At 39.4% G+C, this 26,002-nt stretch overlaps 2 protein-coding genes across 8 annotated transcripts; one reads left to right on the top strand and one right to left on the bottom strand.

Annotated features, from left to right (window-relative positions):
• The first annotated feature begins 16 nt into the window (after nucleotides 1-16).
• On the top strand, nucleotides 17-4,606 carry LOC113031846 (zinc finger protein 585B). 4 transcript variants are annotated; one of them, XM_026184305.1, is made up of 2 exons: nucleotides 17-126; nucleotides 2,019-4,606. In XM_026184305.1, exon 2 carries the CDS (start codon nucleotides 2,025-2,027, stop codon nucleotides 3,825-3,827), a length of 1,803 nt encoding a protein of 600 aa, XP_026040090.1. In that variant the 5' UTR covers nucleotides 17-126; nucleotides 2,019-2,024; the 3' UTR covers nucleotides 3,828-4,606. The 4 variants fall into 4 exon arrangements, with proteins under 4 accessions (XP_026040090.1, XP_026040092.1, XP_026040089.1 ...); XM_026184307.1 differs by lacking the exon at nucleotides 17-126 and adding an exon at nucleotides 139-212; XM_026184304.1 differs by lacking the exon at nucleotides 17-126 and adding an exon at nucleotides 139-283.
• Nucleotides 3,834-25,414, bottom strand: kcnn4 (potassium intermediate/small conductance calcium-activated channel, subfamily N, member 4). Of its 4 annotated transcripts, XM_026184308.1 has the most exons (10): nucleotides 24,741-25,411; nucleotides 16,776-16,871; nucleotides 14,660-15,108; nucleotides 13,290-13,425; nucleotides 10,347-10,364; nucleotides 9,759-9,869; nucleotides 7,689-7,810; nucleotides 6,609-6,678; nucleotides 5,353-5,519; nucleotides 3,834-5,222 (listed from the first exon to the last, which is right to left on the bottom strand). In XM_026184308.1, exons 1-10 carry the CDS (start codon nucleotides 25,026-25,028, stop codon nucleotides 5,219-5,221), a joined length of 1,461 nt encoding a protein of 486 aa, XP_026040093.1. In that variant the 5' UTR covers nucleotides 25,029-25,411; the 3' UTR covers nucleotides 3,834-5,218. The 4 variants fall into 4 exon arrangements, with proteins under 4 accessions (XP_026040093.1, XP_026040095.1, XP_026040094.1 ...); XM_026184310.1 differs by lacking the exon at nucleotides 10,347-10,364 and having other exon boundaries at nucleotides 24,741-25,410; XM_026184309.1 differs by lacking the exon at nucleotides 3,834-5,222 and having other exon boundaries at nucleotides 5,349-5,519; nucleotides 24,741-25,414.
• Between the last annotated feature and the right edge of the window lie 588 nt (nucleotides 25,415-26,002).

The following is a 26,002-nucleotide window of genomic DNA, read 5'->3' as shown; positions in this document are numbered from 1 at the left end:
CTCAGTGGGTAAAGCACATCGATGCATTGTGGGAGATGGAGGCTCATCTCTTCCGGTTCAAACCGGATGTAGATGAGTTCGGAACAGCGATCTTGGACGCCATAAAGGACAGGAGGATTTCCCGAGGTAAAAGTGAATTGTTCTTTTTCTCTTTGAAATATGGAGACCTGTTTTTTATCCCACCTACAGCTGGATTTGCTCATTATACCAAGTTAAGCTACTTATATTTTCACAGTAAATGAGTTGCACGAACCGTCTGCTGTTACCGGTATTTGTGGACGGGGTAAGTGCATCTAGTATAGTATTAAGTCAGCCACAAGAGAGAACGTGTGTTGTTTCTTCCAGCAAATGTTGATAGTTCAATGGCAAAGTGGCACTGTGATACTGGAGTGTGGATGCCTGAGAAGAGTAGTCATTACTAAACAAAGTATGTTTATTTTAAGTATTGAAAAATTTTATTGAATTGTTTTTATTTTTGTTATTAACCTGTGTACTTTGAAAAAGTGCATACTTGTCACAGCATCACAGGAGAGAGGTAATATCTTGAATTTTAGGGGGTGATTTTAATTTCTTTGTGTTTGTTTTGCTTTGTTTTTTTTTTCTAGCCAAGACCTTGGTTTACTCAACAACAAAGCTTCCAGATAATAACAGATATTAAGCTATGTAGATGGCATTTAAATGTTTGTTCAGTTATAAATATTAATTTATTATTAACTTATTTAGTTGTGGAAGCCAATAGACTGCACGTAAAAGATGGATGTGGAAGCAAATGCCTGTTCTAGCTCCACCCGATGTTGAGTTACAAAAATATTCATATTATTTTGGAGTTGCAGTAAACAGGGGAACTAATGGAAGTCGAAACAGTTTTTCTCTACCTGTCTTTTGAGAACAAATTTAGGACTTTTAATACCAGAGTGTTTGGAAAGTGGATCAGCTGGCAACAAGAGTAACTTTAGTTTTTAGCATTTCCATGACGACTTAATTTTTCTGCCTCACAGATTGCCACTTGACTACCTTAGGGTTCGCGCTCTTCTTGAAATAAAGCATGGAAGTTGGTTAACTAACTTTAATTCCATTAGGGCATAAAACTGCAAGTACAGACTACCAACTTGTGCAAATAAAAAAAAAATGCCACAAATACTTTAAAGGTTGGGCAGCTTTGCTTTACAATAAGTTTGAAAAACTATACACTATATTTTTGACATATTAGAAGCTCTTTAACTGAATAAAAAAGATAGATGTAGCTTCCGGTTCTGAAAAGTGAAGCCAGTGCTAAAGTTCCTTAATCATTCATTGAACCATCTCATCTAATGGCCAACAGGGGGCAAATCACCTGATTTAAAAAAAAGTTAATTTAGTTAATTCTGGTTTCCATTAGTGCCATTAACATTTACCATTTCACATCAGTCTGGTTTCAAAAAACTAAAATGGCTACTGTAAAAATTCTAATCTTGTGGCCTCATCAATGGTTAATATTTCAGTGTCTTATTGATGTATTTTTCTGTCTCTTCTATACAATGTTTTATGTCTTCACACATCATAAATACAAACGAAAAGCCTGCAGCCATGTGAGCAGGTGTGTGAGGCTGAACTTTAGCTCACGGTCACTGATGTGCTGTGAGCTAGCCATCGGTCCATCTTTTATTCACCAACGTATGGTTCATTAGAAAATCTGGTTCAACCATTTGTTTTTGAGCCATTTCAGACAGTGTTTGTAAATCTTAGGAGCATGTTCACACCTGTGGTTTGTTTTCTCTGGTCCAAATCAGTTGATGAGTTGGTAAACTTGTAGCTTTTCCCCATGATTTGGTTTCATGCTAAATGGCTAACAGAAGAAGCCCAATTAAAGAGAACTCTGAGCGAACCAAAGTGCATCACTACAAACCATGTCAGAATGTTTAGTCCACTCATTGTCCACATGTCTCTGGGGCCACAGGTATAAAAGTAAATGCAGGAACAAGGTGCTATATTCTGGACTATTTCAACTGATTTTTGTCTTTTCTGTTCAAAATTCACAGACTGTTATGTCAGCAGACTCGAGCAGCGACGAAGATGTGCACCTGGTATCAAAATGTTGGGAATGTGGGCAGAACATCCACAACTTAAAGAAATTGATTTCACATTATAAAAGCCACAATACCAAAGCCACATGCCACATCTGCAAGGTTAGTTTCCGTCGCCTGACGTCACTCTCTACACACTTGGATAATGCGCATCTGCCACCTGTCTGCAACAAATGCCATCAGTCTTTCAGCAATGTCTGGGAGCTGAACAAGCATGCAGAGAAACACTGTACAGACTCTGAGTTTATCCAAGAAGATTCCTCTTTGATTTGTAAGAGGCAGAGCAGTGACAGCTCTCCTAATGAGAAGACAATGCAGCAAAATGCAGATACTGTTCAACATGACTCACTGCCAGCACTGAGGTCTGAACAGAGAGCTGATATAAAGCCTGAGATGCCTAAAAACAGTGTGGCGTACATACTGGGTGCAGATGATGAAGATCTTAGCACTGAAAGTGATTCCGACATGGCAGAAGATTCAACAAGCTCTGCTTCTGAAGATGAAGTCATGACACACTCTAAACCTAATAAACTGCCTCCAGATCACTCTGAAACAAATGGTCGCTCCAACTCCAGTTTTCCCAATGATTCTGGTCATTTTTCAGACTGTCCAGATTCCCAAACGACATGTGCACCCTTTCCTGCTGCCAATAGTGTAATGTGCACTGTGTGCGGCAGAGGTCCGTTTAAGTCAATTAAGCTCCACTTGCTGCACTGCAGTGGCGTAAGAGTAAAATATCAATGCTTTCTGTGCAAGAAGGCCTTTCTAACTGAGAGTGCTGTTAAGAAACACCACTTGGCTCTGTATGCCTGTGACATCTGTGGCCAAGTTTTCAGTCACAAAAACTTGTACTATAGCCACCAGTGTCCCAAAGGGAGAAAATCGCCTTTGGTGCTTTTCTGCTCTGAGTCAATGCCGAAAGCATGCAACATATGCAAATTCCTTTTTACCTCTGAGAAATATTTAGTAGAGCACGTAACCAAAGTTCACACGTCAGTGGTCAGCACCAAGGCGTGCACTGTTACTACTCCATCACTGTTGGCAAAGGATAACCGAGGAGCCCAGAGCACAAAAATCCAGCTGCAGTCAACCAAGTTCGTGAGCAAGGCCATTAATGGAACACACAGTGATGGCCAAACGTCAGGGACAAATGGTGCCCTAGCTCAGCCAAACCAACCGCCTTCAAGTAACCTTCATTCCCCTTTTCCTGTGCTTTCAAGACCCCGGGACACATACCAAGAGGGTGCGCTCTTTAACCCCCCCTCACAACCAATGCCAACCATCCTAGCCATGTTTGAGAATGACAGCCATCGCTTGGCTTTGATGAAACGCATGAACAGCAGCTGGCGCTCCAAGGCGCCTTACCCTTGCAGGCAGTGCGGCGCTGTCCTGCGGCAGCCCTCGCTCATCATCAGCCACCGGTACCTCCACCGAGGCCACCGGTCGCACAAGTGCCCATGCGGACGAGCTTTTAAACACAGGCTGCACCTCCTGAGACACTGTATTCAGCACGCGGAGGCCATAAGCTACATCTGTGTTAGCTGTGGGGACACTTTCACAGGAGCTAAACTCCTGGCGCAGCACCTGAAGGGCGGGTCTCCAAAAAAACCTCCCTCTGGCTGCACGTGGAAAAGAAAAGTCAAGAGAACATGCAGAATGCCCTTCACATGTGACTGCGGAGAACTGTTTCCCAGGCCTTCAGCATACATATGGCACCAGCTTAAAAACAGGACAAGTAACAAACCGAAGAAGCCTACGGTGTGACAGAAGTACGAATAGATCCGTTTTTATTTCTTCAAGCAACAAATCAAAATAGATATGCCACACATGACACCTGCTTGTCACCAGTCTGTTTAATTCATGTGTCCTCCAGTGACAGAAATAAAGCAAAAACATAAACACACTCATTCTAAATGACTTTGAATTATAAGCATGTTTTAGATGGTTATTAACATGTTTACCATGTGCAAATGTTACATATTTAGTTTCTCATACATTTTTCTGCTGCTACACTAACTACCGGAGTTAAAAAAAAAAAAAATAAAATGGAAAAAAAAAAAAAGGTAGCCAACAAGGAGGCTTTTTTTCCAGCACTGGATTAAGTTTAAACAAAACTCCAGTTAATCCTCCAGAGAGAGAGAGAGAGTTGGTCCAGTTTTGCAGCTGTTCTCACAAAGTGCTTTCTTATTAGTGACATTTGTACAGAGGTTTGATTAAATCTTGTTTTCTGTTTTAATACAGCTGAAAATGTTATGCTCCTTTGAGATGCTGAAGAATCCGAAATTATCAGGAAGAAAGTCGTGTAGTTTTTATTATTATGATTATTGTTGTGTGTTTTAATATTGTCCACTAGATGGAGCAGTTGGATTGCTAAAAGATGAGCTTATAAGGCCACTGAAGTTTCTTTATTTTCAACAGGTGTAAAGTGTTGGATGTTTTTTTTTCTTCCGTCAAACTGTGGCCGACGCAAGTCTGCAAGTTTCAGTTAATAGTCATGGGATCCCTTCGACTTAGAGTTTGCAATAAAACTTTCTTTTCATCAAGTTTAATTTGACATTCACTTCATTCTCTTCACTCACCAAAGTCTATTACCGTTAAACACATTTTCATTCAAGATTTACTTAAACGGCTACAGGAGAGCACAACAGTGATGAATTATTGAGACACTGTGTGTCTCAGATGATGGAAAATGGTTGGATTAACACTGAAATACTGCAAAAATTAAAACATGCAAAATGGCTTATTCCACAGGAATAAGCTAGGAATGTAGAGCATCAATAATATCTTGCAAATAGAAGTTTACAGATCTGATGTTATTGCAGATTAAGGGATCCTCCACAGTCCTTGACTGAGATCAGGTTAGTTCTTGGGCTCTGTCACCAATCCTTTTGCTTGAAAGCCCAGCAGATTTCCTGAAAATGCACTCGGATTTCCCAGCAGTGAATTTAGGTCTTATTTTATCTGTATAATTTAACAGCAGTGAGTCACTGTGCAGTACACTCAGAATGGGGCCAAAAGATGATCTTTAGTGAGTATGCCAGTCCTCCAAGTGGTTCAGCATGTTAAGAGTCTAAAGCAGCTCTGGTTGGAGAGGATTCGTGGATACTTCAGATGAAAACACTACGGACTGTTTTTAACAACTGCGTGCAGTCGTGTCACCTACAAAAAAAACCCCAACAAAATAATTTTGTTATTCTCCAAAGTGAATAAACGTATGATATATGACATCTTACAGTGTGTTTTTTAGCAGATCTGTGCAGGGACACTGGCATCTGTAAGTATTGTTTACCTGATCTCTGGGTTGCGGTGACGTACAACCTGAGACAGCAGATCAGACGTTTGTTGGAAGCAGCGACTCAGCTCGTCCAGCTTCTGCTCCATGGAGAGGATTCGCTGCTCCAGCTCCCGATAGGAGTTATTCCAGTTGGCACTGAGGTCGCACATAATCATCTGCATCTGTTGAAATCCACCACACAACACAAATATTTTGGCTTTGAAAAGAAAACACACTTGGAGTTCAAACTAGAACCAAAAGTCTAACGTTACTGAACTCTGTGCAGATACATTTTAAAAGTATGTTGCAGAGTTTGTGTGGATTACTGACTGATTGACAGTGATTTTGAGGGAATCAGACAAAAACATTTGGATCGCTTTTTGTTTTGTTTGAAGCTGTTTGTTTTTTATGCTGCGGCTCAGCTGCACTCAGTCAGTAAGCAGGAGTAGATTGTTAGACCGTAACTGACTGAAAGGTAACCATAGAACGGCTTATTTAGTGAAACTGGGCACATTTTCATATAATTCCAGCAATTACAGCGCTCCAGAATTACATTTGTGACTCTCACTAGGTGATGTCTTTTTAATGTGTTTTTTCCTCATGGAAACCTTTTCTGTGCCTGTTCACTTCTGACAAATTAAAATCTCATCATCCAGTTTTTTTTGTATGCATTTATCTGCTCTATCTAAGAAACCCCAAACAGCAATATTTAATTTCGGATTCCTCCTCATAGCTGGCAGATGTCACTCCCAGTGTGGTCTTCTGTTACTGTAGCACATCTGCTTCAAGGTTAAACATGCTGTGCTTTCATAGATGCTCTTCTGCATAGCTTGGTTGTAAAAAGTGGTTATTTGAGATTTGAGTTACTGTTGCCAGTCTGCTCAGTCTTTGACATCAACAAGGAGTTAGTGGCCAGGGAACTGCTGGTCACTGGATATTTCCTTTTTTCAGAGCATTCTCTGAAAACCCTAGACATGACTGTGTGGGAAAATCACAGCAGATTTGTGAAATATGCAGACTAACCGGTATGGCATCAACAACCCTGTTTTAAAGTCACTTAAATCACCTTTCTTCCCCATTCTGATGCTTGGTGTGAATTTCAGCCGGTCGCCTGGACCTGACGTACAAGCCTAAATGCACTGAGTAGCTGTCAGGTGATTGGCTGATTAGAGATCTGCATTACAGAGCGACTGAACATGTATACCAAATGTAATGGCCTGTAAGTGTAAATAAATGGAGTTTTACAGTGAATCATATGTGCTGTTATTTACCTTTGGGAGATCCACCATCTCACTGACGTAATCTCTTAGTTTTCTTTGTTTAAGGCGTAAATGCCGAAATCTGTGAAGTTAAAAAAAAACCCAACAACTGTAAATGTGATTTTTGAGACACGTGGAAAAATTCAAACTGTATTTTATTAGACCGTATTTTAAATGCTATCCTGAGGCACAGGAATGTAAACAAAATAAATGCTGTGAAGTGTTGATCGTCCAATATGAGTGACTACACTGAGATAAAACACTTACAGAAAATCTGATTTGAGGAATATTCTGACAATCAAGTATTCAATTACTCAGTATTAAAGGAGTCATGCTGAGTTTGTTGAAATGCTATAAAACATTACTAGAAGGTTTGCGGCGAATGTGGAAAAGGTCTAAATTTAGTTCCTTCAATAGATAATCCAGACAATCAGCTAACAAAGACATATGAAAACCAATTTTGCAATCAAGCACCTGGTCTCTACTCTTAGAGTAGAGAGGGGCCTTCTTCTCACACTTTCCACACAGGGTTTATTTATAATAGTTTAGAACAGTTCAAAGCAGGAAGTACGACCCCGTTCACACAGGCTGACATATTCTCACACATGTATTGCTGTTGTCAGGATAATGTACCACATGATCAGCGTTTCAGACATCCTGTCTTGTGTAATCCACTTGTTCTTAGAAGAGAAACTTGTTCAATTACAAGCAGACACAATGTATGGAGGAAAAAAAGTGATTCTTCTTAAAAGTATCTCCCGAAAGGTTTGCACAATAGTTGTCAGTTATTGTCAAAAACTTCAAATAATCATTTAAAAAAGGGGCCTTTTATTTATTTACTTGCCAGGAAGAACAGACACTTGTTCACACATATCCTGTCCACATAAAAGAGGCAAACAAATCTAATTAGTAATCTAAATTAGCATCTTTAAATTGGTGACTCCGAGCATGTTGACAATTAGTTAATGACCCATAAAATACACATGTAAGGCACACAAACCACCACCCACATACTGTACACCCCTCACACAGACTGAAACACGCACGCAGACACCCCGCCTGAAGGTATTATTTTGCAATACAGTAACTCACACTCTGATGGCTTCCAGAAGGCATCTCTGGTGTTTTCTGTGCTCACCGCGGTTGCCCTTTGTCACGTTTGCACGATGAAGAAGCCAGCATTCTCTTAGCACATTAGCAGCAGCATGGCGGATCTGGGAAAAGAAGCATTTGAACTGACTGCTTAAACATACAGAAATGTGGTGACAGCACATATCGATCAACTTTGGATGTTCGACTGATAAAATTCGTGCAGAGCCGCTAACTGTTAACTTTTAAAGATTTTAGTACAGCACACATCGTCCAGGCCAGCTGATGAAATCCAGATAGCCTTTCCTGTTCCCCCCTTTTGTACAATGATGCTGTTTTCAGATAGTGGCTGTTATGGTCAGTGAGTCTTATATACAGATATTTATAAAACAGGCCATAACGGCTAAACTAGGAACTTGAGATTTCTAGATTTCGCTTGTATTCTCCTGTTTTGTTTTGTTTTTTCTTTGATTCTATTCATGTCTGTTTACCTTCCTGCTCAAATCACTGTAACTACCCTGTGATGATGTCACTACGACCTTGTTGTGAGGGTTATTAATAGAGGTTGTCAGTGTTTTGCATCCAGATGTCTTCCCTTGTTCCCATCAGTGTAAATCTGGACTGCACCAGTAAGCTCAGGAGGATGCATGCACATGCACACACACAAACCAAAACAACCAAAAGCGAGGCATAAAGATGCACCTTGTGACAGGATGCAGCCACCAGGAGAGAGGAAATGGTTGTATCCTCCAAAGCAGTGCTTCTACTTCAGTCAGACATTGCTACACGGTTTGGGGGGGAGCTGTACTGCTTTATACAAAACACAGCTTTAAACCAAGCCTGCACAATCTGTCAGTCATTACACATTTTTGCGTATTACCAAGACACTGAAAATGATTTCTTGTAACTTCCCTTTTTCCCATCAACAAGCAGACACTTGCAACCACACTCCTCTCCTACTTACTTTCAGACACCCTTAAAAGCAAAACACACGCGTCAGCAGTTTCCTGCCCGCTGCTGCACAGGCCTGAAGTGACACAAGTTTCTTTCCTGACAGAGATAAGATTATTTCCTCTGTTTGACGCCTTGAAAAGGACATCAAGAGCCCGGCAGTTCTCCCTTCTCTTTTCCCACACAATCCTGTAGTAAAGGAATCAAACACCAAAGCGTGCATGCAACATGGAAAGCAGTGACTCATCCATCCTGACATCTCTATCCGTTTTATCCTGTCTCTTGTTTGGCTTACAACACTGCAGCTACCAGTGATGGGAGGGAGGGTAATTGATGGTTACAACATGTTTATTGGATTGTTGCACAAAAATTTTCATGCAAATGCTAAAAAAATTAGAGCCACTATTTATGAGAACTTCAACACAGCTCAGAAAATGTATGTGTTACACTTTTATATTAACATAAATTGTTATCAAGATTATTTTTTGTTGGACAAGAGAGCTGTTGATGTCATTTATATTTAGCTATTAGTAAACAATATTTTCTTTAAACTTTCACAGAATTTCGAACCATAAAAACTCAAATTCTCCTTTTCTTGTGGGTTCCTTTTTATTGCCCAGAATACCAAGTATACAAAGCATACCAAAGTGTATTAGTTTGTTGTATCAATGCTGTGTGGCAATGCAGCACAGACTTCCAGTTGCTCTGTTCTTACAACTGCATTACCACACATTGTCCCATTGACTCTGACAGCAACAAACACGGACATGGTGTTCATTGTGAGGGATTATCTAAATTAAATGGTTCTCAAATCTGCACACTGAATGTGGGTATGAACAGTTACCGATAGCTACTACTAACCTACTTCATGTAGCCCAAAGGATATATGATTTGCAGCGATTCCAGGGGGAAAACAAGCAAAACCACAAATATCAACTTTGAAGTAAAAGAATAATAAGCAGGAAAAGACCCATACATGCAAATGTCACATGACCCACTACAGAATATTTCAAATAGAAGCAATGAAAAAAACAAAAAAAGAAAGAACTTGATAAAAAAAGGCATGCCGGCTGATTACTGTGTGTTTATACAGGTTTGCAGAAAATTGTTGCATGCTCTTACCCTTTTAGAAATCTGGATATCCATCATGAAGAAGTGCACATGTTTCTCTCCTTTGTTCAGCGCCAGCTTCTCTGTAACGATTGCAACCAGCATGGCGGTGCAGGCAACACCCTAAAACCCAAGACACACAGAGCTTTTAGTATTTTTGTTGTCGTCTCAACAGATCGTCAGCGATTGTGTAAGACTGATCCAGAATACTGAGACAAAACTGATGAGCCTGAATTTGCAAGTTAAGCTCAATGACAGCGGCCAGCGTGTCTTTTTACGTGTCCATTACCCTCTAAGGAAAGAACTTCTTCAGAAAACTCAGTGTTGATCCTTGTACTTCCATCTAATAAATCAAAACTAAATTTACACAAAAAGTTCAATGCTTAGACGGGCCTCAGTGGCACTAAAATAGTGTGGGTTTCCTCTGAGAATAGCTTAGCGCTATTCCTGGATAGGGAAATACAGAATGATGGTGAATATTCGAATGGGTCTCAAAGCAAAACACATCCACATCTATAAAAAGATGTATCAGTGGAGACAGAGACAAAACACTGCACTCATATCCATTACGAATAAAGATAAAAGTTAACCAGTTTTTACCTGTTTTCCACTTTTCAGCTTGCATTAGAAAGAGAGGAGAGAGAGAGAGAGAGAAAGACCAAGCATGAGCAATAAAGCTTGAGCCAGAGTTCTGAAAGATATATTTATCCTTCATTCCACCAGCCACAAAATATCTATCATTACATCGTCTGCTAAACCTGGGAGGTACAAACTCTTTCCTTGGATCCATCCTCACACAGGGATGGGATGCAAAAAGTGGTGTCAACTCCTTAAAACAGCTGCAAATTGAGTTATAGCTGGACAGAGGCCAAAGTGCTGAACATTGAAGCTTTCAACCATATTACAGGTGTGAGTATCACCCCAAGTTTCTAGCTCCCAGAGCTGCTGATGGGAGTGGGAAATCTATTTTTTTCCAAACCCTGGGCACAGGTTGGCACACCCTCCTGTTGTAGTGGTGCCAAAGGCAATAAACCACCTAAAATGGATATGGTGGAAAGTTTTGCCTTATAAGGGGGGAACTTAATGAAAACAAGGGAGATGGAGAAAGAGAGAGGGAAAGATTGGGAGGACTGTTTTCCACTCTGTCACAGAGGTGTCTAAACCGGACTTGTGCCCACATCCAGAGCCATGGCCGAGATTCTTATCTGCTTGTACCAGAATTCAAGGCAGCAGCAAAATGTGTTGCCATTTCAAACACGGAGCCACTCCTTGCTTGCCCTCACTTGACCTTTCCCTCCAGCTTTTTTTCAGTCTTCACTTACCAACATTTTTGCATTAACATAAAAAACGAACTTGTTTTAAGAAAAACATCTCACTTTAAGATGTTCATATATGTCCTTTTTTGCTCTTTTACACATGAAAAACCTTAAACCTGGCTGTAATTCTCTGAGACACTATGGCACACTCAGCAGAGCCATCACACTTCACATAGATCTTTGTGCAACTGCACAGGGTACACTGCATGCTGACAGCTTCCCTCCCTCAGTCTTTTCATGTGAGCGCCTGGTAATATCAAGGTCTTGCAGAAGTACACTGCGTCAACTTACAGCTGCAATCGAAATCACACACACACACACACAAGGGAAGGAAGGCATTCAAGCAAGAAGAATTTAATGTATCAAAGATAACTAGTGGAACAGTGCAGAATAGGCTGGATTGCAAACAGCGGAGAAGTGAACTGAACCAAACTGAACTGACCTGAAAATGAAATAGGAAAAATGAAATAGGAAAATGGATGAATAGTTGTTGCAGTGGAACAGAAGGGAATGAAACAAACACGTGGAACAGAACATTAAGGGTGAGAAGGTAGAATGAAGTAGAACAAATGACGCTAAAATACACGGAGAAGGGATTCGATAAAACATAATAAACCCTAGCAGAAGATAAAAGATGCTAATAGATCACAGTACAGGAATGAAATCAATTGCGCAAAAGGAAGTCCTCCAGTGAAATCAACATGGATAGCATGTTGATTTCATGCTATCCATGAAATCAACATGTAATACAGTGTGACAGAACAGAGAAGAAATGAAACAAAATGGAAGATAACAGAAAATTCAACCTATTTAGAGACAACATAGTGTGACAAAGTGAAAACAGTGACAGAAGCTCTTGGTTTTGTGTGTTATTGTCTGTTTTTGCACTCAAAAGTGTGTCGGGTGGTTTCAGTGGTAACAAAGACAAGCAAAGCAAAGATTAAAAAAACTCCACTCCCTGTGCCTCCCTATTGAATTGAGGGTTTTTGTCTCACAGCTACTGTAAGGAGATAACAGTTTGTACAGTGAGACAGTTTTTATCATTTTGTCTCCATACATCACCACAAAGTTCTTTGATTCAAACAGTCAAGATGCGACTGAAGTACAAACTTTTAGGAGTATAACAAAAGTATTCAATTAAGGAATTTAAGAATTACAATATACACATTCCCTAATTTTCAGAGGCTCAAAAATAATTGGAAAATTGAATGCCAAGTAGTTTCAGATGAATTAGGTCTTTTTCCTTTTTATTCCATGACAAAATAAGCAGATAACAGATTTGAAATTGATTCAAATTGTTGAATTTGCATTTGCTGAATGCTTCCTGTAAACAGCAAACAGGAGGCCATCATTGGGCTGAAAAAACATATTAAAGTAATCAGGGAGATAATGAAAGCTGTGAACATCCTGCTACAGTCTTAAAAAGAAGGCACGACCTGGTCATCTCAGTAACAAAGCAAATGCCCTGAAAGACCACTAACAACTAAAGTGCATGATTACAGAATTATTACCATCGATAAGAAAATCCTCTTCACAACATCTAGAGCAGTCCTCAGGAGGCAGACACTGACAAAGTCTAATATCAAGACTCACTGAATGGAATTACAGAGGATTTACAACAAGGTGCAAACCACTGGTTAGACTCAAGAACAATAAAGCCAGATTAAACTTTGCCAGATTAAACATCTAAATGAGACTGCACACTTCACAAACACCAAACTTTGAACGCGACTGGGTGCTAGAATTTAGGCAGTCTAACTTCATCAAGTTCATCAAGTTGTATATAAAGGATTGTGATTCCTCATGGAATACCTTTGTTAAACCTCTGGAATTAAAGCTGAAAATCTTCATGTTTGTCTTTGTTCTAATACTTCTGGGCCTTACTGTACACAGCAGGACTTGTTGATGTCTCTTAATATGTTTGTTATCAATTGTTATTTTTTTTTAAGTTTAAGGTATTCTATATGTAATTTAAACTGTTTTCTCTTTGTTTTATATTTGTAGCACTTTGGCCAACATTGTTGGATGTAAAGTGCATTAAAAATAAAGATGCTATGCTAAAGATGCTACACTTTTCCCTTTTTCATACACTGTCTGATACAAGGCCAAAACAATCATTTGATGAAGAACAAGCATTGTGTGTTTTATTTTATTCAGTATGCCCTTAGTTTTTATGTGAATCTAAAATCATTTTCAGTACTACATTTTCTCAAATCAGCTTAGTTACCATGACTCCAGTGAAGAGACACACTGCCTTGCCACAGTTGGTTTTGGGTGCCACATCCCCATAGCCAACTGTGAGGAAGGTGATGGCTATGAGCCACAGCGCTGTATCCATATGGCCTGTTGATTCTTTGGTCTGCCTGCAGGGGAAACAACGTAGCACTGAGACTGAAGTGTAATGAAACATATTATAAAGAGGTATTAGTTGAGTTAAAAAATAAACATTACCACAATTAACCCCACCCCCCAGTTGTGAAACTGTATGAGATAGAAAACATTTTTTTTTTGTATGTATGGTTGTTTCTTTGTTTGTTTTCTAATATCAGTTGTTGAATAGGATTAGTTCTCTAATCCTATTCAACAACTGCTCTGGAGTATAAGTATAAGTAGCAGCTGATAATTCTGACTAATATCAGTCTAATCCAGAAACCTGTTTATAGATACAGTTACAGGCTAAATCCCTTCTTATATTTAACTATTTCAGTGAATCACCAAATACAATTAAGAGCTGAAGTGATGCAATGGATAAGTTTATTTGTGACACTCTCCCTGACTCTCTGAGGTTCTTCATTTTGTTTCTTAACATCTCAAACACAGTCTGTTTGATGAAGGTGTGGCGTACTAATCAAACCGCCTTATCAGTGCAGATTTTTTTACAGCACTCAGGAGTTCGGGAAGTCGAGACCAGTATAAACTTGTAAAACATCAAAAGTACAAGCCCAATATAAACTTTGCTGAAGCCTCACAGCTAGATAACATATCATTTTATCCGTCTGGCTCACGGATCTAGTAATCAGCTAGCATAATGGTTGCGTGTTGACAGATTTGGTGAAATTATCTGCTATCAGTAATAAGCTCTTTTATTACTTCTGACAAATCAAAATGTCAAAATATACACGAATGCGAGAAAGAAGTGGAAAACTGAAGGCAAACCTCCCATTAAGGTTCAAACGAACAAATGACCTCACGCTGTTTAAACAGCCAGGCAGATTGCAGAGGATCAGGCTGACATTTAGCTGGCAGACGTCAAAAAGAATTTTGTTAGGGGAGAATTATGAAATCATTTATTGGAAATCCATCTTGAACCAGAAAGTCAAACTGACTATCAAACCCTGAAGAGGAATGTTAAACTACTGGAGAGCATTTTGGTGTTTCTGTGTATAATAGTCAGTTGACACCTGGGTGAAGATGGAAGAGAGATTAAGAAAAAGAGCTAATTAATTTTTTTTTTTTTTTTTTAATGAGAAAACTTTCATTTTGTCATTGAAAATCTTTGGTTCGTTATTGTAATGCCTGCATTCGTGCAAATGAAAAATCAGTTTAATGCGATTATGAATCAGTTTGATTACACAAAGTCTCAGTTGTGCTTCATACCTCTCACACAGTGTAAGCATCCAGGACACAGTGAGCCAGAAGAACAGGATGAAGACTAGCAGCATGCGTGCTGGGTGTTTGTTCATCAGTACCTTGAGAACAAAGCGAAAGGTGAAGTTGATATTGTTGAGTGAGCCTATGCTCCTGTAGGAGGCACTCAGCAGCACTTTGCTGTGCAGCAAGATGGCTCTGTGCACCAAGTACAAGCGGAGGAACATCAGCACTGATAACAGCAGCTCCATGTCCATCAGGGTCTCGCCGTGGTGGCTGGAAACACACAGTGGAGATGGAGTGGGAACGGTGGAAGAGGAGTTCACATGGAGGCCCACCCCCCAGTATGATCCAACAGGATGGATAACACAAACTAACAGCTCCAGGGTGATGACAATAATCCTGTGGCTGGTCATGGCGATACGCCAGTCCACCTGGTTGTGGTCAATGATGAACAGCTGAGAGATGAGGAAGGACAGTAAAGAGTAAAAATAGAAAGGAATTTGATCAAAGTGCAGTTGGAGATGGAAGAAAATAACATTACAGTTGCATCTTCTTCTCATACAGTGGATATGCAATTAATGTAATGATGGTATGTAAATATGGTGTCAATAAAATCTGTGATGTTTTTTCTCCAAAGCTTCTGTCATTAGCTTCATCTTCCATTTTTATTTCACTTACTATATGTTTATTCATCACTTTGCATTTACTCATTAGTTAGCATTAGTTACTGTTCATCTCTGGCTGTCTTCCATAGTCTGTTTTTTTTTCTTCTTTTCTCTTCTGCCTGGTTCTGCCGGTGGTTTCTTCCTGTTTTAAAGGGAGTTTTTCCTTCCCACTGTCGCCAAGTGCTTGCTCACAAGTGGTCGCCCAATTGTTGTGGTTTCTGTGTATTATGAAAGTGCCTTTATCTTAGAATATAAAGCACTTGAGGGTGACTGCTGTTATAATTTGGTGCTATATGAATAAAACTAAACTGAATTGAATTTGCCTACAATATTTGCTAATGACATTAGCAGGGTGCTTTCATTTTGCTGATGTGTTTTTTAACTATATGACTTCCATTTCTATCAATTGCCTCAGCAAAGTTATGATGGGGAATAAAAAGTTGTTAGAAAGAACAAAATACTTTGGGATACGCATAGTATAATCTCATTATGTGGATTACTACGACATGCATACTTTGCATTATAAGCGGGAAAGATTGCAAGTATACGATAGTTGGGCTGTGCTAAAAGGGAAATGATAAGAAAATTATTTTTGGCCCGCTAAAGATTTGAACCAGAAATATTTGACAGAAGCCTGTGAGATAAACTATGAATGTGTATTGAAATTGTGACTCAGATATTTCCACTTCTTCAATCTGCAGCTTTATTTTGTTTAAGAAAGTGAAGCAGGGACATTCTTAGAACTTCCTCTTTCATCATTTTGTTAATTATTACTTTGTCTTTAATCCACCAACTAAGACACTTTGAGACGGTCTGAATGATTTAGCCTGCCACTTCTGACACCAGTTACATCATGCATCACTGCACACTGTCTCTATATCAGTCCCCACCCTAAGCCTGTCCTTCCTTATCTCCTCTACACACTTGGACAGTACCCCTCTTGTATCAGATACACGCGACTTATGACCAAACTAAACACTCTGTAGGTAAGAATACAAACCCAGCAGGCAAAAATGAAAGAAACTGTTACAAAACAGACACACAGTTCTTTCTGTACTTGTTGTTGTTACTACTCTTAAACATGCATGCTGTGACTGTGCAAGAGGGGAAATGAAAGAATGTTTACTCTGTTTAATTTCAACCAAATCCCTTCATGTATATTAAATTCCCACACAAATCGGCAGCAAGCCACGTAGACTGGAAAAACATTACAGCTGCAATATTGCGCATGCCTGTGTGGGCTGAGATTTTTATTTGGGGTTTTCCTGCATGCAGCAAATATCACAGACAATCAGTGTTGAGGCTACCAGACATGGCCTGAGAGGGGCTTTTTAAAAAGCTGCCTTTAAGTATCTCTAAAAAAATTGAATTTTAACCAAACTAATGCTGAGTTACATTGAATTACAATAAGTAATAGTTCAATAAGCGATGCCAAAAAACATAAAAAGCATACTCACCTGGATGTCCTTATAATGGAAAGCTATAATGAGGATCAGAAGACACCCAGTTGACAGGCTGATGGAGCAGTTGATGATCAATGCAATGTTTGAGCCCTGAGAAGAAAACAGATAGAGTTAGAGAAAACAGAACCGTGAGTGATGAAAACACAGCTGTTCTTCTGCAATGTCTAAAATTTCACTGCTTTTCATGTTTTCATATATCAAGGTTTGATATAGTCCAAGAACTGGATAGCTGCTAGTCCCTTCTGTAGCACTGAGCGAAAACACTTACATGCAAATCAAGTACTTGACTTCTACGTCAAAGGCCATTTATGCAATCTATACGAGTCCTGCTGCAATGTCAAGAGGACATAATGCACTTTCTATTGATGCTATATTTGTGTCTGTTTGGCAAACAGAGCAAATGGATTTTCTTTTCAAAATAACAGGAATTGCAGCTTCTACATTTTATGACCACAAGGGAGATTAAGTGATCATTTTTTGCAGATATTGTGATTCTACTCCCATAAACGAAATCATTTCATCAATTAGTCTTAACTTTGATTTAGTAGAATTTCAGAAATGCCCAGTGATATTATCTCTTCTGAAACAAAGCATTTTATTTAGTTTCCTTTGAAGTGGACAGCAGGACTTACTACCTCATATTTTCAGCCTATTTCAGGAAGAAGAGGGCAGGGAGAGACAGAAAAGATTAAACTCAGAATTGTGGAAGGAGAGTCAGATTAGAGCTATCAGGAGATGAGGTGGAGGAAGGCCAGATAGCGGAGCAGGAAGGTGAACGCTCAAATTAGGACATACTCTATCAGCTTCTGAGGAGCCTGAGCAGGCAATATGACGGCACCCACTGTCCATAATAAGAAGTCTTTTTTAAAGTAAGTACACACACACACACACGTCTCCAAAAGTTGATTCTGTTCATCTGTTCAACAGAATCAACTTTTGGAGATTTACTTACCTGGATGATTGAGAATGCATCAAGACATATGAATATACGCTCTCTCAGACACACACACACCAAATATATCTTTGATTTCTTCTTTTACCCCATTGATTTATATCATTAATAACATATATCTCAGCTGAACTATGGACACACACACACATACACTTACACTGATAGGCACTCACTCATCCCCCCTCCCTTTCCAACGCCTTCGATGCTTGTTTCCTGCGAGGGAACACGGCGGGTCTGTGTGCCGCGCTGGAATGGTAGCGCTGTGCAGGGCGGCTGCTGTGTTCGCTTCGGATTACTCCTCACCCCCTACCCACCCCTGTGGCTTGTCATGTCTTCACAATGTTGTGCTGTGGACATTTATGTGCTTTGTTGTGCAGAGGAGTTTTTTTGTTTCCTGTTCTCATGTTGTCCTACCATGGAAGCATAGCATGAGTAGGGGTCTCTTTTTTTCCTCTTGTACTTTCCCCATTGTAGTGTACATTTCAATGTTTTTTCTCTGATTCTGCCAATCTCCGACCTGTATCCCCATGTAATGTTTGTGCTATATGTGTAAGGTCGGGGGGGGGGGGGGGGGGGGGGGGGGGGGCATTTCACTGCAGGGCAACCTGCATGTGACGAATAAAGCTTTGATTGATTGATATGCAATGTTAGTGCATTAAACTCTCCTGTCTTTATCAATTATATTTAAATGACTTGGAAATCAGGTCAGTTTTTTTTCAAAAAGCATGAAAACCCACAACAAACAATCTGATTATGCCAAAGTGTAAATAGGAAACCAGCTTTTTGAAAAACATGTCACAGCACACAAACCAGTGTGCCAGGGGTGCCATGTCCAGGCCAGGTTGAGTATTAAGTGTGCAGAATGAAGTTTAATTTAAAAAAAAAAAACCTAGAGAATGAGAACCCAATAAGTGGATTCTTTTCATGTGGACAGCGTTTTCAGTGGGAGAAATGTTTCTTCACTCATCCAAGTGACTTCTTAAGTCTAGAGTATGAGAAATTATTTGCTGAAATTATGTTTTAGTGTTCCTTCATCCACCTGTTTTATAAAAAAAAACAACATTTTACTAGAAATCCACCTAAAATAAAAACAATATCCTGAAATTACATCAAACCAGACCATAAAGGGATGAAAGATGAAAAATAAATAACTAATAATTTTTAAAAGTTGCTGTAATATGTTTCTTTTAACCACAATATTTTAATTATCTAATATATATATATATATATATATATATATATATATATATATATATATATATATATATATATATATATATATATAAATATATATCAGAACATTCTTTTCTTCTTGGTCTAAATATGCACAAAAAAAAAAAAAAAAGAAAAGACACAATAAGAGCTCTCAACGGACAGAAACTTGCTACATATGGTTACTGTTAGCCAGTATGGGTTCCAGACTGTTAACATGCTCCTCAGGTAGAGTCAAATTCTTCCATTTGCAGTAAAAAAGTTTGTCCTTGGTGCAGTCTGTATATGACATTTTTCTTTTGATTTCAAAACGGGGATTGGCTTTGTTTCATCTAAGGAAAATTCGTTTATTCTGAGGCATTGTGAAGAGAACGCACGTCTTTGTCTTGGTCTGCTGTGTGACACTGTAAATTTTATCCTTTCATCTTTCTAAACTAAAGAATCCACTGAAAAAAAATCTGAAAAAAAAATCTATCAATATATTGTCTTAAATGCTTGCAGAGCTCAGGTTTGCAATGGAGCCTGGGACCTATTGCAGCTCTCACAGGACACCAGAAGGACATGTCATAAGTCCATCACAGTGGAAAAAATACATAAATAATAATAAAACACAACCCCCATTCCAAGATTGGCCCTGTAAAACGTAACTACAAACCGAATGTAATGATTTGTAAATCTCATAAACTGATATTTTATTAACAATAGATGCTCTGTCCCCTAAGCACAGATATTTCTCCAGATTCTCACATTCTTTTGATGACTGTACATGCTGTACATGATGAGATATTCAACATCCTTAGAATTTTATGTTGAGGAACGTTATTCTGAAATGTTCAAAACATTGTAGCCACTCTTTTTTGATTTGTAGACAACTGCCCATATTTACTGAAAAACTGTGCCTCTCTAAGATTAGACTTGTTTTATGTCCAGTCATGTTACTGACTTGTTAGTGGTTAACCTAATTAGCTGCAAAATGCTCCTCCAGCTGTTTTTGTTGCCTGCATCCCAACTTTTCTGAGATGTGCCATCAAATTCAAAACGAGGTAACATTTTTCATGAAAAAAAAAGTTTCATAGTCTTTGTATTCTGATTTTATTTACATATTGCACAACATTCCAGCCTTTTTGGAATTAGGATTGTATTCACAAAGTATAATAAAAAAAAAAGGTTTCATGCCAGTGGAGGGATCGATCAATTGCTTTGTTTGGAAAAAAGTGCCAAATTGTTCAATGATCAAAAACAAACATAAAAAATAAAATTCCCCACTATTCTTGGGAAAGAGTAGGAATAACCATTTTGCTGTTGTATACAATGGCTGTCAGTCAAACACCTGCCTTCCAGAAACTGCCCAGATGGGAGTATTTCACTCACCAAGTTAAAAAATAATACTAGACCTAAGATATTCAACTTTATAAAACACGAAATGCTATCCACAACTACAAAATAGTAAAAACAAATCAAAAAGCTACTAGCCAAACTGCATGTATTTTATTACTGCCCAATAATGGCTGCACTTCTGTTACTTTGCATGGTCACCAATCAGTCTCTACAATCTGATGTTTTCTCAAATGTACATTAGCCCCCTTTTTGTTTATGATGAATGTATTGTTGGAATTTCTCTTTCCATAATATATTATATTGAACAATTTTTGTCTTTCTGTTACCTAACAGTACAATTGCAGGCTACTTTTTGACTCTTTCCAAAATGAGCTTCACATAATTTACAGTAATTAGTCCTAATGAAAAAGGAGTTACTGATTCTACAGTGAACTCCAAAAAATACATACAAAACCACTTAATTAAAGTAATGTGTGCTTGTAATTAAATACTTTCCATTCCACGGAACAAGCAGTTACAGGCTCAGATACTCACACCATAATGCTTTGCTCCATCGTAAAATTGAGACGGTGTCACGTGATGAATCAAAAACCAAATCACCTTGGTCTCAGCAGTTTTAAAAGGCCCTATATTTGTCTATAATGCTGAGCCATACATGTCAGTGCAGGTGATGTATTAGTGGAAGCTTTTTTGCTTTTTCACAAGAAGCATAGTTCAGTGTGGTTTTACTGACAAAAAGATAATTACAAACTTTCAAACTTGAGGCGAGTTGAGTGTGTAGGTGGTATGGTGTGACGTCCATTGGCAAGGTACATTGTTTTCCACAGTCTCTCCCGTAGCATCCACATCACGTCTGTGATTCATCCAGCACTAATTAGAAGACCCCGCAAAAGCTCAACATTTCACCACACACCATAACACAGAGCTCAACAGCATGTTTCGTGCCGAGTTTCTAAAATTATTTCTGTAACATTTTCCTGTTTAACCTACTTTGGGTTAACAGACTTGGACAGATGGTCTTGGACAAATGAGGATCCAGTGTCACCAGAACAGGCCACCCAAGGTATGGCAAAACAATATAAAAAAACAAAACAAAACACTATATCTAGCGCAATAGTCAGCGGTCTGGGTTGAGTTTTGTAATAAATAAATACTTTCCAAAGTAATAATACATGCATCTGACTTTAGTTTTCGAGTTTGGTTTGTTAGCCACTGTGGTTTCATTAACGTTCATGTACATTCTCTGCAATAAATTTAAGTGTGGGTTTACAAAGAATATCAGACAAGATCAAAAGTAGTGTAGTGGAAAAGGTAAAAAAAAATAAAAAAATCTTGCATTCTTAACGTCAGAGAGATGCTGCTTTGTTTTGACTGCCTCTTCATCTCATTTTGTTTTTTACATTCCTGCTGTCTGGTTGGTGATATACATTGAAATCTCTCTGTTGTGCCATATGCCCATATGAGTTCAGAATATACTATTTAGAAACAGAAAATTATAAAGTGAATGTTTACTGGGTAAGTCTTAAATCAAGAGTAGGCGAAAAAATTAAAGCATTTGCTAACAAATGTTTAAAGAAATAATAGTAATTACCTCAAAACTTTCAACCAAATGAAAGGGAAGCATCCATTTATCTTCTTCAACTTGTCCAGTTCAGGGTTGCAGACAATCACTCATGCTCACATTTATACCTATAGTTAATTTAAAGCCACCCCATGCCCACCCTGTATCTGAAGCAAGGACCTTGTTGCCATAATGCAACAGTACTAACCTCCAAACTACCATCCCAATAAAGGGAAGCAGCAAACAAAATAAAATCCATCCTAATCAAGCTGCCTCCTTTGTTTGATGTCTACATTATACCTACCAAGCCTGAAGCTCACCACCAGCTCATCCTGTTGATATACGCATGCTGTGTACTCATATTTTCAAAGAATGCCAGTGACTTCCCAAGTTTCTTAGTGCAAAGGGCATAATCATGCAAACCTATGTTCGCTATCAGCAGCTACTTTGCAGGCAATGTAGATTCATAAAAGTGAAACAGGAAAAGCAACCACCGAAACATTAAACTCATCATTTTTAAGAACAGGATGTGTAGTACTTGCAGCACACCCACACATCTGGCTTGCACAGCCTACATTTACATAAGTCAAATTCAAAAAGAGAAAGATTTACATCATTTTTGACCCATATCAAGCAAAAGCAAAGCTCACACAGAAGTCATTTCCACTATGGGGATTGGCACACGGATACCAAATGTGGCTGCCCTGCGTGTGTGAAAAAAAAATGTTCTCCCCATTTTGTTTGACCTTTGATCAGATGATCCATTTCTGCTGATTATTTTGCTGTGATGAGTTTAAAAAACAAACGTCTGTGTAGTCAGTGGATGAAATATAGCCACGTTAAAGTTGTGATAATGATATTGACATTCATTATCAGGACTTTCACCTGCTTGGCACATGGAATGCTTTTGACTAAGTTTAAATATAATCTGCAAAGTAATGATTAGTGAGAGGTGCTGTTTGATACAACAATAGGATGCCATAAAAATGTATGGGCTGTCTACCAAATGATGTTTTCTGTATGAGACAAAAATCTCCCATTTATGTTCAGGCGGACCAATCTGTCACAAACTTTCTTTTTGACCTGTAGTCTCAGAATCACTCAAATGCCTGCAATAATGATCGAATGCTCACATTTTCAGTCTCGGTGCATGTAAATTGTTTCAAACTGTAAAAGCCAGTTAATTAAAAAAGCAGCAGAAAAGATGACACAAGGTCACATTCAAGTCAAAGTGCATCCCCCTGGCAACTAGAACAACCTTAGTCAAGACAGAGAGACCATTAGCCTAGCCATGCAAACGCTCTAATTATACACTAAATGATGTGGAAAGATCGCCTGAAGTACTGTTAACAATCATGCTGCAGGGGAAGAGGTGAAATGTGGAAAAAGGTTCCATAAATAGCTTTGTTTTTGTGCATAACCACGAAAAAGGTTTGCTTGAATACAACTTTGTAGACGATTGCTAACTTTGATAGAGCCGCTCCAAATATATGCTGCAGCATACATAAAAATGACATAAAAACAAATAATATTATATGGTGCACTTCCAGGGAAAGATATAGATGCTATGTTTGATTAACGCTGCTGTTATGTGATAACCCCCCCCCCCCCCCCCCCCAAAAGAGTCCATGGTGCAGCTCACATTCATGACTTTGGCACTGCATGAAGTTACAAAAAGTAGTATGAATCCTGGCATGAGTTATATAAGCTATGGTTAAATCAGAACTGAAGCCTCTCCAAAATAATATGCTTTTACTGTGGGCAGAGAACACTTTTCCAGTGCATCAGCATTTCCATCATACCAAAGCCGATGCCTGCTGTTAGGAGCAGTTGAACAGCACCTGTTCTTGGTTCATGTTTGTAAACTGAAATTCTGAACTCATATTTATGCCAGTACATTTAGTTTCACCATCATAATTTCTCCAGGTCAACCTCATTGAATGTAACAGACAGAGCGGTGTACCTGGTGTGCATTAGAAATGTGAGACTCTCTGACAGCATGATCAATCCCTGACTTCACAGCATGGATGTGGTCTGATGTTCTGCAGCACGTGTCGTAACTTTTTTCCACATGTGGAACTGGCATGTGCTGCGAGAGGGGGGGGGGGGGGTCAATCATTCGCTGATTGTGTAGACTGGCATTGTTATCCACTGAGATCTGCATCTTAATATCATGAGTCTGTGCTACCAAATAGACTGTCTGGAAATGAACTAACTAATTAACGGGTCACGGACGGTCAAACACCAGGTGCAGATTATGCTGCTGGAGCTGCAAGCGGTTAGTGTTGTTTGTTAACCAAGAATTTAGTCATGAGAAGCTGTGTCCTGAAATGTGCTTCTAAGAAAAATCAAATCTAGGTGTGTATTATTAAAAGGTTGACATTGATTTGAGGTGCTGCTTGCCAGCAGTGGAACAAGTCTTTACAGGCTTTAGTTCCTCTGAATTAAGGTAGAAGCAGTAGTGTTCATTTGTTCATTTAGCATTTGAGCATGAGTCCAAGGGCAAACAATAAAAAAGTAAGCTCCTGAAAATAGAAAGTGAGCTTAATGTTGCTGTCAGAGCTTTGTCTGCTCTTTCCAGAGAAGGGCTGAACAAACGGACTAACTTTGCAGATGCAAAGTTGCTATCATTAAAGATGCTATCATTTAAACGCTTTACAACATGCGCAAAAGAGCAATGTGTCACATCACTTCTAGCGTGGGCTTTAAGAACTTTTAAGAAAAATATTCACATGAATCCACATAATAAGAGGCGGCAGCTGACACAGAAGGTAGCGAACTATACAAGATAAAGTTTTATAGTTAAACATTTAATTTAATTTCAAATGTAAGCTGTGCATTTCGGTGTGGAGATAATGTCTGAAAGACACTGACGTGTTTCGTGTCTTAAACCTACCGGAGTGTAAACATAGGGACATATTTCTGCGTGGATTATCATGAGCAGTATCCCAAAGAGAGCGGTGCCCAGAGTCCACGCGCACAGACGCTTTTTATCCTCCAGTAATAATTTTCTGTCTCGGAGTCTGTAAAGGTCGTCTCCCTCCATGTGAGTTGTCCGTTTCCCGGGGAGTGTCAGTGGCACCGACACGTCTGCGGAGTCCCCACGGTTTCGGCTGATCAGGCCATCGCAGCTCACGCAGTCGACTTTGGAGTCGCCGTGCAGGCTGCGGTTTGTCATCTCCATCTCCGGAGCGCACACGAGACGCCCGCCTGCTCCCCTCTCCTTGTCGCCTTGCGCTTTCCCGCCCTATGCTTTGCCTGTTGCTCTCCTCCAGAGCTGGGTAAGGCATAGTCCGATGGCACAGTCGCGTAGCAGGCCCTTCTCACTTGCGTTCCTCATCCACGATGCGGGTTTACCAAAACTCTCGGGTCTTCTCCACAATCACCGCTCCAGCCCAACCGGCGCGGAGCGGTTACGCGCACTGCTCGCGCGCACCGCCGTCACACTGTCCACACTGCAGCGGACTTTGCGCTCTTATTTGCATGTCTTATTATTTAAGAGTGTGCGCTGGTCTGATAAGCGCTTTCTTTGTGCGCGGGTGGATGCGCTCGTCACGTGCGTGGCGCACTCTCTTAGCAGTGAAGCACAGGAAGGTTGCAGGTGCAGTGAAATGACATAAACTTTTGTACATTTCTTTATTTGATGATGTGTAAGAAAAAAAATCCAATCATTGTTATTTTAATTGGGAGAAAACGCCAAACGGCAAATGTATGGAAATTCAGTTATGTAACCCCCGTGCTTTTATTTTAATCTTTCAAGTTGATTCTGACGCAATGAAACCTGGACTGCGCAAGTTTCACAATAGCTACAGAGCCGTGGCGGGGATGAGTTGCACTAGGTTATATTCAATGCAGTAGTCAGGGTTCACTAACATCGTTTGCTGTCACTATTCCATTTCTACCTGAAAATGTTTTTCTTGTCATTTTGAAAACATTCATGTAACTGTGCCCTCTGATTTCGATGTCTCCATATTTATTAAATTGCACAGGTAAGTCCCCAAATAGACTACACAAAAAGTGAGAAAAAAAAAAGCCTTTCTCCTAAACCCTTTCAACTGAGGCACAGCGTCATGACCTTGGGCAACGTGACGCATCCAACGCACTGGAGTACTTCCGCTAACCAGATCCTGCTGTTCCGCTGACGGCAGTGAGAGTTCT

The sequence above is a fragment of the Astatotilapia calliptera genome, chromosome 11 (genome assembly GCF_900246225.1).
Source record: "Astatotilapia calliptera chromosome 11, fAstCal1.2, whole genome shotgun sequence".
Lineage (NCBI taxonomy): Eukaryota > Metazoa > Chordata > Actinopteri > Cichliformes > Cichlidae > Astatotilapia > Astatotilapia calliptera.
Note: the sequence above shows the minus strand (reverse complement) of the source record. Positions and strands in the feature narration are given on the sequence as shown.